A 14,871-nucleotide genomic window follows, 5' to 3' on the forward strand; every position below is an offset into this window, starting at 1 on the left:
TTTTGTGGCTGTCCAGAAGGGCCATGTTTAAATGAGTTAAGATTTGATTTATTTTTATTTAATTTATTTGAAAATGCATGATTTTAAAATTATGCTTGTTATAATTTCCAATAATTGTGCAATTTAATGTGATGCTGTATTTAATAGAGTAATTCATTTTTCATAATTGGATGAAATGAAAATTGCCTTTCTGTTGACTATTTAATAAGGTACTTATTAAACAGAAAATGAACTATAATATAACTTATAGTCATTTCTTTTCAATTTCTGATGCAAAGATTTAAACTAATACTATTCTTTTTGTACCTGTGTAAACATTTTAGTTGAAATAACGACTTTGGTAAGAAATAAGAATTTCGAATACTAGTGTCTTCTTTTTTCTAACTTTATAATAGCTTATTGATTATTGCTAAGAACTTTACTATTTATAATTTTTATAAATATGTTATTTGTATATAAATATACAAAATAGACTGCATAAAATACAAAAAAGTATTTTGATATATCTAACCTACTATATATAGTAGATGTATTATGTCTATAAATTGAAATATAACCAATAAAAATGGTTATTGGCACTTGATTACATTATTTTCATTTTATATGCCCCTTTTGGAGAAAGCAAATTCAAAGATAATACAATCTTTTAAATGTTTGAAAGTCTGTTACCAGTATACCCTGTTGACTTATTCGGTAGCCAAGGATCTTGTTATTTTTTTCCCCTTAATTCTTATGTTTTAATTACTTTTTAACATTGTATTTAATGTGGAGATTGTGTTAAGAATTTGATGAACTTGCAAAGGATAAGGGCCACTTCTTTTTATACAGAGTTTTACTTAAAAGATAATCTTCTAGAATTATTGTTTTTTATAGTTGTCAACAAAGAAAACATAAAACAATGAAAACTTTTGCTCAGAATTTTTCTAATATTAATAATTAAACTTACCAAAGGTGAAAAATATCCATTAAAGCTTTAGTGAAGTCAACTTTTGTCATTATCTTATTTTTCTTACCAATCATTTGGCTCTACTAAATGTGGTATACTAAAATTAAAATAAAATTATGGAGGCAGAAAATAGGTCATTTGTATTATTCTTTTGTGCTAGTAATTCTATTTTCCCTGTTATGGTCATTTAAATCATGTGAGTACTCAAAAAAAATGTAAAATATACTGTTTTAAACTTTAATGTTTAAAAATGAGTTTCATTATAATTTGAATTCTACTTCAGTAGAACTTCTAATTTACAAAGTATAAATTGTAGGGATATTTAATTTCCATCTGTAAGTATTAGGTACCTTTGATATTAGTATTACTAAAGGTCATCATCTACTTGAAAATAGGTTAATTTACCGTATGAAGGTCATTCATGTTGAAAGAAGCCAGGGCTTCTTTTAGCATTTAAAAGTTCCCTCTTGGTGGCTTATTACCTACCAAAAATACATACTTCTTTACATTCCATAGCATTGTATGTTCATATGGGTACATAAAGAAGTATGTACTCTGAGTAGGTATTACTAAGTTGTTAGCTGTAAAAACACAAAATATTTTATTTTCCCTTTTGTTAATAAAACATCAAGCTTATTCATGTATTACAGTGGTAGATTATTTGCAGACATTAACTTATCAAGGCCTAAACTTTATAATATAGTTACCTGATCATGCCATTAATGCCACTTGTGTTTCCTTGTTCTTGATGGACATAAACATTTCTAAACATTTTGACCAGTTAAGTGTTGAACTTTTTTCTGGTTTCATTCTTTTTTTTTGCAAGACATTGATAAAATCAGTAGAATTTTATAGTATATTTCAAAAGTTGGTAAGATGAGCCTAATTTCTTCTTCATAGTCCTCAGAGAACTTCTTCTCCTTCTTCTTTTTTTTTTGTAATTTGCTTCTAGATTCTGGAAGTAGATAGTAATTAATTTGGCTCCAGTTCTTTTTACATTCCAGATACGTTATTCAAAAACTTAACTAATTAACCAATTAGTACTTCTAGAATTGATTCAGCAGTTGAAACAAGGAAAAAAACAGTTCTTTTGAGCATGTCAGTGAAGTGAGTCTTTAAAAAGGGTGAATTTTTCTTTAGTTTTTTTAAGGTCATAGATAAGAACTTTTACTCATTTGAAAACTTCTTTATTGTTTCTTTGTCTTTATTAGTTCCTTACCTGAATTTTGTACTTCTGTGTTTCTGTTTCAGTGGAATACAAATTCAGATAGTTGTAAATATCTAATTTTGGTGAGTTTATTCTTTTGATTGTAAAATTCTTTTCATAGAAAGGAAAACTACCAAGACAGTCAACTTTTTCAAAGTCTTACATAAAAGAACTGAAAGGTTTTAGCTTATGAGCACATGGATTTTAGCTTGATTATTTGGCATGAGAAAAAAATTTATAGTTGATGAGTAGCCTTTAATCATAAATTATGTTCAAATGTTAATTTAGGAAAAAAACTCAAGAAAATTTCAGATTTGGCAAAGGAGGAGGGAGGACAGGGATGATAAGATTTCTGCAGCCTATGATAGAAAGCTAGTGCAGCTCATAGGGAGCAAATCCGAACGTAGCAGTAGATAGCCCAGAACTACAGCAGTCAGCATTGCAGCATTAGAATTACACCATGTACTTTCTGATTTATTTTTGTGACCAATTAATAGTAAGCATTAAAAAATATTTTGTAAACTGCTAAGTTTCTTGGTTGACTAAATTTTAAAGTAGACACTAGTTTTTAAAAGATAGTGTACCTTGGAAACAAGGATGCAGATTTACTTTATTTAAAACCATCGTTTAATCTGACAGAATAATAAAGGCTAAGTCTTTAATAATTGAAGCAACACCAATAGCCATTCTTTTAATATTGCACATGTTTGAGATTAAGAGTTATCTGCTATGATATTTATACAACATTTCTTTTCACACTACCTAAGCTCTCAATTTGGACTATGAAATTAGCTGTGTATAGGTAGAGTTTAATAATAAAGGCATATATCCAGTCAATAAGAGGTAAGCATGCAAAAAGTCATAAACATCCTTAAAAGTACAGGCCCTGTACTGTTTTACCTGTGAGCTTAGTGTCATGCAGCATTCGCAGTAGGAAGAGAGGTAATGACCTAGAGAGTCACATCAGCAGCAGCCATCTCATCTTGATTGTTCCTTCACTCTATTTGCTGATTCAGCACTTCTTTTTATGAGCCGGATGAAGTAGGGGATTGTATCAGTGAACACAGAACGTCACCTTTTAAGATAAATTTGAAAAACAAATGAATAAACAGCATGTAACTTAACTTTTCTCTCCCCCTTTCCCTTAAAAGACAAAAGCTACAATAAAATAGAATATGTTGGCCATTTGCTTTGGTATGTTATATACTAGTTATTGTACAGATATGTAGAGAAAGTTAAGTAACCAAGGAAGGTTGCTACAACAGCCAAGAAAATGTACCTAATTTATTTGTTAGATGAAATGCTTCAGAATGGGGGAAAACTTGCAAAGGAAGTTAATTTTATAATATAAAAATACAAAAAACAAATACCAAAGCACACCTCACTCCCCCCAAGTAACTGTAAACATTCATCCTATTTTCCTTTGCCCACCAGAATACATTGGATTCTTCTGACGCCTCAGGAAGTACTCTGCATCTTTCTTGTTTTGAGATTATTTTTGGTTTTGAGTTTCCAGGATTAAATGGTAGATCTGTAGTGAAGCTACCTTATCATATCCAGAGGTCAAGTCTGCAAGCGAGGTCAGGACTTCCACATGGTCACTACAGAGTCTTAACTTATATTCTTCCCTCAGTGACCACAGGCTAAACTGTTACAGCTTTATAGGCAGCTAAGCATTTGAAACATGCACTCCCAGGCAAACAGGCTCCCTTGTGCCTCTCTCTTCCCTGACCATATTTAGTCAACCATAGCAAAAAATAGTCTCTCAGCTGTCGATTGTCGATCCAAAAGCTGAGGAAGCCTCTATCTTGCTTTCTGCCTATTGATTGTTCATCCTGCAGTCCAAATACTGCTTTGCCATTTGTCCTGCCCTTTTTTTTTTTTTTTTTTTTTTTTTTTTAAAAGTACTGCCAAATAAAGCGGTCTCTCATGTTTCCACTTACATTTCCCAGATTTTTACTGAGCTTGCGCTGAGGCTAGGAAAGCCTCATGCGGCTGTCACTATACTTAGAAGCACTGCAGAGAAAAGAGAGGAAAAAAATTACCCTGGCTAGTAGCAAGACAGTCTTTCAACAGAAAATCCCTCTGTTGCCAAAATACATTTTATAACCTAATTTTTTGTTGGTAAAAATGTTATGGATGGTAACATTTTTACACAGCTGAAGGCATGAGGGATTTTATAGGGTTTTGTTCTCGGCTAGTTATTGCTGTACATGCTTTTAAAATTTATTGAATAATATTTGTTTGGAAAATATGTAGAAATGGTAAGTAGAATCTGTATATTGATGGTGGAGAGAGATCAGTAAGTAGTATAGAAATGAAATCTTGGAAATGCTACTTAAAACTTTAAATGCAGTGTCAACTGATTTTAGTTAACTTGGTAGTTTTTAGTGAAAAATGGCCCAGGTAGCTTTTAAGCAATAGTGTATTTTTACATTGAAATTAAATCTACACGTACTAGTGCTAAAATGCAGTTTATTATGAATTAAATTGTTTTATATTCAAATGTGAAGTGTTTTTTTTTTTTTTCTTCCTTTTACCTTGTCATGGTTACCTAATTTTCTGAAATAACTCTTAGGTATGATCATTGCACGTTTTACCACAATAGTTTTTAACCTGTTTATAACTTTGCTATATATTGCATATCTCAAAAAAAATCTCCAACAGACTTCTGTTTTAAATTATAATAGCATCGTCACAATAAATCTTAAGTTTTTTAATCAAAAGCAAAACAATATTAAATCCTAAAATCCATTAAACCTATGAACATACACTTTAAAATCTCAGAAGCCTAAAAATGCCCAAGAAAAATCAGCCACATCTTATTAATTATATATTTTTTACATATTAAGAATAAAAAATTGTCATTTTTCAAAACTTATTCTCCTAATGGGAGAATTTATCCTTGACAATCTTTTTGTCTTCACTTAATACCTTAGCAGTTTAATTAGTTTGGATGGCTAGTTTAAAAGTGTCACAAGGAATGCTTCTGTAAATATCTGGCAATTTTAAAGAATCAGCTTTCCTAAATGTTGAAATAATCTTACACATATTATGAGATGACATGCCTCAGTGTGTATAATGGATTAATTTTTAGGCTCCTAGAGTACCCCATTTTTGCTATTTCGTAGCAGTGAAAGTATTTTTTTTAAGTGAACACATATAATGTATTATGTGCCACTTTTATGTCCTTTTAAAAAAATTTTTTTATAGTTGCAAATGAACAGCATGCCTTTATTTTATTTCATTTTTATGTGGTGCTAAGGATCGAACCCAGCACCTCATACATGACGGGCAAGCTCTCTGCCACTGAGCTACAGTCCCAGGCACTCTTACCTCTTCTAAATATTAATTCATTTAATTTTCATAACAACTCTATGAGGTATGTTTTGTGATCCTTCTAACATTTTACAGATGAAGAAATGGAGACATAGAAGTTAAATAATCTGCGCAAGCCTTTAAGCCATGTTGACTAGAGCTAGAATTGGAGCTCAGGTAGTTTGACTTCACTCTGGGAGCTCTTCACTGGATGCCATGCAGCTGTTCATTTGTAGTAATGAAGTGAATTAGAGAATTTCTTTTCTTGAGACTCAACAGTCACCAAAAGTTTAATATGTTACTAATATTCTTGCCATAGCATATTCAGAAAGATGAGTGTTCATTTGCTTCTTTGTTTATTCCATCCAACAAAATTTAGAGCTTCACATACTGGGTATGCAGAGTATACCTTTTTGAATGAAATACATTCAAGTTTCATAGAAATCTGCTTTTAGTACATCTAAAAGAACTACTTGTGATTGTTCAACTTTCTTAGTAAACTCTTTTATGAAAACTCTGGACTAACCTGCTTTATCTGTTATTTGAGAAATTGTTCGTTTACTTATTTTTAAGAATTTGTTGAACACTTAATAGGTGCCACAGTGCTATTCTAATGTGTTTTTACATTAAGTAATAAAAATATGTAAGGCTTTCACAGTTTAGCTGCTTTGTTTATTTATTTATTTTTAATGTTGCCTGTCTTTGAAGACTTTAGAGACAGCATGAAAGGCCCTAAAAATTGACCTAGTGCCATTTGAGTACTACATAGCAATGTAGACAGCTGCTTGTCCCCTCTACTTCTTAGAACTCATTTGTTCATCATTCAGCAAACGTTTAAGTACTACCATGTGCCAGAGATTATACTAGGCACCACTGTTAGTTGTTCCGGAACTTAATGCTTCTTTGGCACTATACACAAATGCCTGCTTAACTGGTTGTAAGATCTTATCTTTTTAAAATATCCATGTCCTTAACCTTTTGGAAAACATCCAATTGAGAAATAAAGAAGAGTGAGCATTAGGAAAACTATTACCAAATCTCATATACTAATCTCCACAGGTGAGAGTTTATTGGCTTAATAAGATCATTCATTTATTGACCTAGTAATACCTTTATCCTAGTAATTTTTTGGACCTTAGTGCTTGCAGCATAATAGTCTGTCCTCTTAAGTCACTGAAGTTCTACTGTGAATAACCTACAGCTGGCCTTCTTGATTATATATTGTGTGTTCCTAAGATTTCCTGCCCTGTGGAAAGAAGAGGAGGAAGGTTTCTTTGAACTATTGTCATTACATGAAGGTTAGGCTGGGCCTGAAGATAAGCTGTTTTCTTTCTTTTTTTTTTTTTTTTTTTGGCAGTGTGCCAGGGATTGAACCCAGGGCCTTGTGCTTGTCTTACAAGCACAAGCACTCTACCAACTGAGCTATCTCCCCAGCCTGAGCTATTTTCTTTAGGTCCTTATTATTTGTTTTTGTTTATTTTTTTCAATGAGTCATCAATTTCTAAGTAAGATGAGGGGATTAAAGGCAGGCCTCTTAATAGAGACAAAAATTAATCTACCTCAAATCTCCAGTGTAGAAAAACTTTAAATAATTTATGTTGACACTCTACTTTCAAGGAGGTGGAGCATAACTTCCCATTCCATAAGTGGATTGGGTGAAATGACTTCCTGTCAGAAGCCTGGTATGGGAATAGGGATTAAAGAATATAGTTGAGAGACCTGACAAACAGTACTTCAGCCAGGTGATCAAGGCCAACATCAAGAGTGATAAGTCATGTGGGGTATGTACTTTGGTATATGATAAAGGGGCACTCTTTGTGGTATTTCTCCCAAGAACCCAGAACCCCAGCATACTCATGAAAAAAAGTCATCAAATTCCATCTGAGGAACATTCTAAGGAAAACGCCCAGTTATTACTCCTTACACTTCTCAGAATCATCAAAAATGAGGAACGTCTGAAAAACTGTTAGAGCCAAAGGGAGCCTAAGGAAACATGACAAATGTGGTATGTCATATTGTAGTGCAAACAAAAAAAATCCATTGAATTTTCTGTAAATCTAAAATTGTTCTGAAAAAGATTATTTTAAAGCTCAGAGGGCTAGAGGTATAGTTTAGTGGCAGAGTACTTGCCTAGCATTAGTGAGGTCCTGGGTTTGATTTGTAGCACCACAAAAGTGAATAAATGAAAGATTGAATGAGCAAATAACAAAAACCCATTTACTCTTATTTGTTCTAATTATCTATGCAAGACAGTAGAATGCAGTTTGATGCATCATATATAAATGGAGTATAACTTCTCATTCTTCTGGTTGTACATGATATAGAATCACACCGATCATGTAATCATATATGCACATAGGGTAATAATGTCTAATTCATCCTACTATCCTTCCTACTCCCATACTCTCTCCACTACCTTCATTCCCCTCTAATCCAAGTAGCTCTAGTCTTCCCTAGGACCATCCCTGCCCTGCCTTTATTGTGAATTAGCATCCACATATCAGAGAAAACATTCAGCCTTTGGTTCTTTGGGATTGGCTTATTTTGCTTAGCATGATATTCTCTGGCTCCATCCATTTACTGGCAAATGTCATAATTTCATTTTTCTTTAAGACTGAGTAATATTCCATTGTGTATACATACTACATTTTCTTTATCCTTTCGTCTGTTGAAGGCCGCCTACGTTGGTTCCATAGTTTAGCTATTGTGAGTTGAGCTACTATAAACATCAGTGTGATTATGTAACTGCAGTATGCTGATTTTAAGTCCTTTGGGTATAAACCAAGGAGTGGGATAGCTGGGACAAATGGTGGTTCCATTCCAGGTTTTCTGAGGAATCGGTTCCATTCCAGGTTTTCTGAGGAATCGCCATACTGCTTTTGATAGTGGTTGCACCATTTTGCAGTCCTACCAGCAATATATGAGTGTACCTTTTTCCCCACATCCTTGCCAACATTTATTGTTGCTTGTATTTTTGATAATTGCCATTCTGACTGAGATGATGTCTTAGAGTAGTTTTAATTAGTACTTCTCTAATTGCTAGAGATGTTGAACATTTTTTCATATATTTGTTGATTGATTGTATTTATTCTTCTGTGAAGTGCCTGTTCAGTTCCTTAGCCCATTTATTGATTGGGTTATTTGTTTTTTTGGAGTTAAGATTTTTGAGTTCTTTATACATTCTGGAATCCGTCTACTCTTGACTATTTATATAGTACCCTTCCATTGGTTTTGCTTGGAGACTGTCTGCAGCATTTCTCCACAACTTATACTAGTAAACCCAGATTGATTTTGCTATAATTATTTTCAAAAACAAACATAGTTTCATTAAAATAATATATATTAAACTGGGCAAGGTAGCACATGCCTGTGACCCCAGCTACTTAGTAGGCTGGTTCAGGAGGATCGCAAGTTCAAGGACAACCTGGGTACCTTAACAAGATCCTGTCTCAAAATAAGATAACATAAAAGACCAGGAGTATAACTCAGTGTTAGAGTGCCCCTGGGCTCAATCCCCACCACCATTAATATATTAATGCAAAAAAATATGTTTTAGAATAATTTTTTTTATAAGTGTCAGTCGTATTTTAAAAAGATTTACTTTTTTTTGCGAAAATTGGGAAATGGTAACATTTGTATGGGGATGTTATAGATGATAAGTATCCTGAGGAAGGACAAAATGGCCTATCTAAGAATGTTGGCTGGGTTGCGTGCAGGGGCCTGTAATCCCAGCTACTTGGGAGGCTGAGGCAGGAGGATTGTAAATTTGAGGCTAACAGGGGCAACTGAGTGAGACCTTGTCTCAGAATTAAGGAAAAAAAAAAAAGGGTTGAGAATGTACCTCAGTAGTAAAGGGCCTAGGTTCAATCCCTAGTACCAAAAAATAGATAAATAAAAAATGTCAGGGGCCTTGGGGAAGAACAGTTTTAGTTTAAACTGGAAAATCATCAGGGCAAATTATGGAAGTAAGAAGGGAGAAAAGTGTCTAGAATGATTCCCAAGTTTGTGTCTAGGATGACTGATTAAATGATTTAAAAAAAAGATGGGGAGGTAAACCAATATCAAGAATATAGGAGGAACACTGGGAGGAAGCGGGGAAAAGAGGAATTTACGTTATACAGGTTGTAAGTCTATAAACATAGAATTGTTGTAATATTATTATACTGAAAAGTTTCAGACCCTTCAACTGAAACATTGTCACTTACATTAACTTATTTAATTCTTAAAACAATCTTGCAGTATTTTTTGTATTTATTTTTTCCAGATTTTTATTATTATTTATAGTTGCACATCATGAGATCTGTTATTACATATTTGTACATGCACATGATATAGCAATATAATTTGACCAATATCACTACCCAGCACTTCCTCCCTCTTTCCCCAAACTTATGGTATTTTATAGGGATTTCTTTAGAAGTTTTTGGTATTAGATATGAATCACAAAATTTGTAATTAGAGTTGTAAGCTAGAGATGAATGGGTGAGAATATATATATTTATATAAATTCATATATACACGTATATATACACACGTACACATAGTTAGGACTTCATTGGGCCAAGTTTTGTGCATCGTCATTGTAGGTCTAGAATTGAATTTCAGATGACTGAGTAACAGAAATTAAGCTTATAAGAGGTTGATGTGTAAGTCATAAAGAAATGTTGTTGCCAAGAGGATTACTACTCAATACCTGATCAGTAGTCCCCACCCCCCCATTCTGGTGGAACAAATAAATCTATGAGAAACTAAATTAAAATTGACAATTGGTGAGCAAGATGGTTGTTATGATTTTAATAGATAGTACTATTAAACTGTGATAATTTTACGTATGTTGATAAACTTTCTGCTACAAGATAAAGAATATTAGGGCCTTTCAGGAGACATTCTCTGTGAATAATTCTGGGGATACAATTTTTCTTATTCTTTCTCAAGGCTTTGCACAAACTATTTTTCTTTCTTTTTTAACCAGATATGATTTTCCAGAGGAAGACATAATTTTCATCTATTATATTGTAATTCCATTCTGGTGACTTGATTTTTAGCTGAATTAGACTTTTGGATCTTTCCTACAAGTATCTGTTCTCTAATTGTTATCTACCTGATTTATTTACTTAACTATTGTCTGATTTATTCATCCCATTTGCCAGTATAACACTTTTTTTTTCTTTTGTGGTACTAGGGGGTTGAACCCAGGGGCACTTTACCACTAAGCTACATTCCCAGTTTTTAATTTTTTGAGACAGGGTTTCACTAAGTTACTGGGGCTGGCCTTAAATTTGTGATCCTTCTGTCTCGTCTCCTGAGTTGCTGGATTGTGGGTATGTGCCACCACAAAGATGGTACAGTCATCCTCTGTATCTGTGGATTGTTTCAAGGACTCCCATGGGTACCAAAATCTGGATGTTCAAGTTCCTTAAATAAAATGGCATAGTATTTGCATATAACCTGTGTATATGATTGTATACTTTAATCATCTCTAGATTACTTATAATACCTAATGCAATGTAAGTGCTATATAAATAGTTGCTGTACAGTATTTCTTAGGGAGTGATGACCCTAAAATGTTGTATATGTTCAGTATTCAGTATAGATGCAATGTATTTTCCCTCATTACTTTTGATCTGGAAGTTGGCTGAACTCTCAGATGTGGAACCTGTGGATATGGTGGGTTAACTATATTTTTTAATCATGCTTATTTTAAACATAATTTTAATCATTTGAGCAGGATTAGTGAACAATATATTTATTCTGAAATGAAAATTTACCCTCTGAAAATATGAACTTTGAATTTTAATATTAGGATTTTATTTATTTTGAAGAATGTCATCTAGAAGGGACTAGGTTAATTTTCATCACTTTCAGTCATAACCAGGCCTTACTGTTTTTTCCTTGTTCTGACAATTCAAGATACACACTAAGAAAAGTAGAAAGGCAGAAGGTTTCTGGGGGTACATCTTCATATCTGACTGACTGCTTTAGTAACTTTCTGGACCATTGGCTCACCTTTCTGAGGGATGCAACTTTCCTCTGAAATGCAAGACTGAAAGAACAAGTCTCAGCAGACAACTTATGTATCAGAGGAGGAGTTACTCCTGTTCCCCTTTCCTTCCTTTGAGCTACTGGCAGTGTAATATGAGGGTATACTTCCAAAACTAAAATGGAATGTTGGGAAACGTGATTTCATAAGCCATCTTCTCAGGAATACCTATTCAGTTATGAGATTAAAAGAAAAAGAAAACTTTAATGGAGTTGGCAGGGACCACACACTTTTATCATTTATAACTTATTAGAACATTTGTACATTTGGCTTAAAGGAATAAATATGCAAATTTAAAAGATTTTAATATAGTAGGGCCAGATTTTATCTTAGTGTTTTGGTTCCGAAAGTTCCATCTGCCCTTCCTTCCTTCCTTCCTCCTTCTTTCCCTCCCTCCCATAAAAGAGTAGGATTTATTCAAGTAAAAAGAAAGGGGACAGAACTGTGGGGTCAGAGGGGACCCAACAGATGTTTCCCCCCAAAAGCTTTTCATTACACTAAAATATGTGCATGGTTAAGTCATAGTATTGTAAGGCTTATAATGAAAGATAACTATTCTGCTTCATCCCTCTTTATGCCTGTCCTCACCAATAACTTGTTGCTCATCCTGCAGTTTCTTAATTTATCAGTTGAAAACATTATTTGGTTATTTCTTGTTATGGAAAAGAAAGAGTTAAAACTATTAACACCCTCCATTACTACCTTTCCTTTCAACATACTTATATCACAGTTTTTGTTTAAATCAATACCAAGTGTTTACATTATTTTTTAATGATCACATTGTTTTTAAAAAAACTTTTTTCACATGGTTTAGTACTTGTATCTTAGCTTTCTAGAAGAACTGTGAAAATCCTGTAAATTGTGTTTCTTGAATGGTCAGATGTGAAGGGTAGTAGATAATTTGTGGAATTAGCATCATGATTATTCAGACATTCAGTAGTATCAAGTGCTATTACTAATTTCCCCATTCAGAATCTGAGTCACAGTGTATATAATATCTAGTTTTTAATTTTATTACCAAGTGAGGAGGATTTGCATGCTTAATAATGACTGAAAACAAGGTAGCATAAGAAATCTTAGTCTTACATGAGGTCTGTGAATGGAATTTAAGGGTTTAGAGACTTACTCAAAATCGTAGGTAAAAATTTTGAAGTGCATTTCTCTGGAGGAGAGTACATAGCTTTCCAAAACTGTAAACTGTGTTTATAACTTAGTAATAGCCTCAGAAGTGGGTCTTTAAGCTATGATACCCAATATACTTTGGGGTCACAAATTTGCTTAAAAATCTGATAGAAGCTCTTTGAATTGAACCTGTCTGAGTTCAATTTTAGAGGTTCTTGGTTCCATCAAAGCCTATACTGAGACTTCTTGAACTTCCTACTTGGGATTCATAGACTACTGCCATTAAAGAAACACATTTTGAACCATTTTGAACCATTCAAAATTTTATAGACTTTTATAGGCTTACAGTTTCATGTGTATACATGATTATTCTGCATTTTCTTCCTGTTTGTATGTAACATCCTTCTGCCTTAGCACCCCCACCCTAGTAGGTGACATTATAGACATGCACCACCATGCCCGTCCTGCCTGTTCTTAATTAACTCTTTCATTAATGGGTACTATTGAAATTGATCCTGAGAGAGACTACAAAACCATAATTGTGTTCTTAGTATAGACCATTTCTTTTCTCTGTTTTTCTTCCTTTGGTAATGTTTTCCATTTGTAGAACTTCCTTTCTATTTTGATTCTGTTCCCCAAATGGTGATAGTTTATTTACTCTTAAAATAACAAAAAGCTGCACATTGGAGAATTAGACTATTTGGATTTCTGTTTATTTCTAAGGATAAAATTTTCTTTAAAAATAATCTATTTGATTTCAAGAGTTTCTTTGAATATTTTTTCTAAAGAAAGTAAAACTATCAAATTATGTAAATATAAAAATGTGAATTTGATTTTCAGTACATTTGACTTTCAGTGCAATGCGTGTTTTACTCTCAAAATTACCGAGACCGTGGATTGTGGATGAGAAGAAAGATGATGGTTATACTGCCTTGCATCTGGCTGCCCTTAATAATCATGTAGAAGTGGCTGAGCTGTTGGTACATCAGGTAGGGAAAACAGTTCAACAATTTTTAACAATTTTACTGATTAATTACTTCAACAAATTCCAAACCCCATGTCGATTAAAATTCAGATATAATGCATGTTCTGTCTTCTCCTGATACCAGTTTTTAAATGTAGGGATGGGGATGTATGTATGCGTGAAGGTAGATCCCTTAGTTCCCACCATTCTTTCTACACAGCCTCTGGATTGGTCTGATGAAATGACCTTCAGCTAATAAGGATTTCCCAGAATTGCTGCTCTGTTGGTGAGGTACTAGCCAACCATAGCATCAAGAACCATCAATGTTGATACTTAAAATAATGTGGCCAGTTGCCATCAGACTGCAGACTCAGCCAAGATCAAGGAATTCAATTCACAACTACTTCTGAACCTCTAGAATTTGTGAATAGTAGCACAAACTCATCTTAGTCATTTCATTTATTTCTGAAATAAGATGATTCTACATTTTTATTTATTTTCTATTAAAAATATCTGTTGGGAGTTTGCTTTTCCACACTTAGATTTGTCTTTAGATAGCTTTTTAAAAATGTTGTCATAAATTGAATTGGTTTTGCATTTCAGTTTTCAGTTGTCTGTTGTTAATGTTTTAGTCGACTGTTTTGCTATGGCCAAAAGACCTGATAAGAATAATTAGAGAAGGAAAAGTTTTATTTTGGGGCTCATGGTTTTAGAGGCCTCAGTCCATTGATGGCTGACTCCATTCCTTAGGACCTGAGATGAGGAATCATCATGACAGAAGTGTGTGGCAGAGGAAAGCAGCTGGAACATGATACCAAGAAGCAGAGATAAAGAGACTCTACTCACCAAGGACAAAATACATACCCTAAAAACACGCCCCCAATGACCTACCTCTTCCAGCCACACACTATATGCCTTCAGTTACCACTCAGTTAATCCCTCTTGGGTTAAATCACTGATTGAATGAAGGCTCTCATAATCCAGTCATTTCACCTCTAAACCTTTTCACTCATGAGTTTTTGGAGGACACCTAATATCTAAACCATAACAGCTAGTATATATAAGTATAATTGCTTTTTATATTTTACTTATGTAGCCTGTGACTTTACTTAAATTTATTTGTTCTAGTAGATTATTCTTTATAGATTCCTTAGTATTTTCTATATAGATAATCATATAGATCAAAAGAACAGAGAATGCATAAGTAAAACCACACATATATGGTCAGTTAATTTTTGATAAGGTTCCAAAGTAATTTAACAGGGTTAAGAATA

General features: G+C 33.3%; 1 protein-coding gene and 1 long non-coding RNA gene across 5 annotated transcripts in view; one reads left to right on the forward strand and one right to left on the reverse strand.

Moving 5' to 3' along the window:
* The window catches only part of LOC124965411 (uncharacterized), a 34,132-nt gene extending 30,221 nt beyond the window's left edge, over nucleotides 1–3,911 (reverse strand). For 2 of the 4 annotated variants that reach the window (XR_007105165.1, XR_007105164.1), the window contains exons 1-3: nucleotides 3,700–3,911; nucleotides 3,054–3,228; nucleotides 1,654–1,901 (exon numbers count right to left, since the gene is read on the reverse strand). This is a non-coding gene — a long non-coding RNA (uncharacterized LOC124965411). Of the gene's footprint in view, nucleotides 1–1,500; nucleotides 1,902–3,053; nucleotides 3,229–3,699 lie in introns of those variants that run through there. The other 2 variants (XR_007105163.1, XR_007105162.1) reach the window with 2 other exon arrangements.
* Nucleotides 1–14,871, forward strand: part of Mib1 (MIB E3 ubiquitin protein ligase 1) — a 126,649-nt gene that overhangs the window by 87,494 nt on the left and 24,284 nt on the right. Inside the window, 1 exon segment of the mRNA XM_047526253.1 lies at nucleotides 13,490–13,622. Coding sequence (XP_047382209.1) covers nucleotides 13,490–13,622 — 133 coding nt within the window.

Source organism: Sciurus carolinensis, chromosome 15 (assembly GCF_902686445.1).
Source record: "Sciurus carolinensis chromosome 15, mSciCar1.2, whole genome shotgun sequence".
NCBI classification, from domain to species: domain Eukaryota; kingdom Metazoa; phylum Chordata; class Mammalia; order Rodentia; family Sciuridae; genus Sciurus; species Sciurus carolinensis.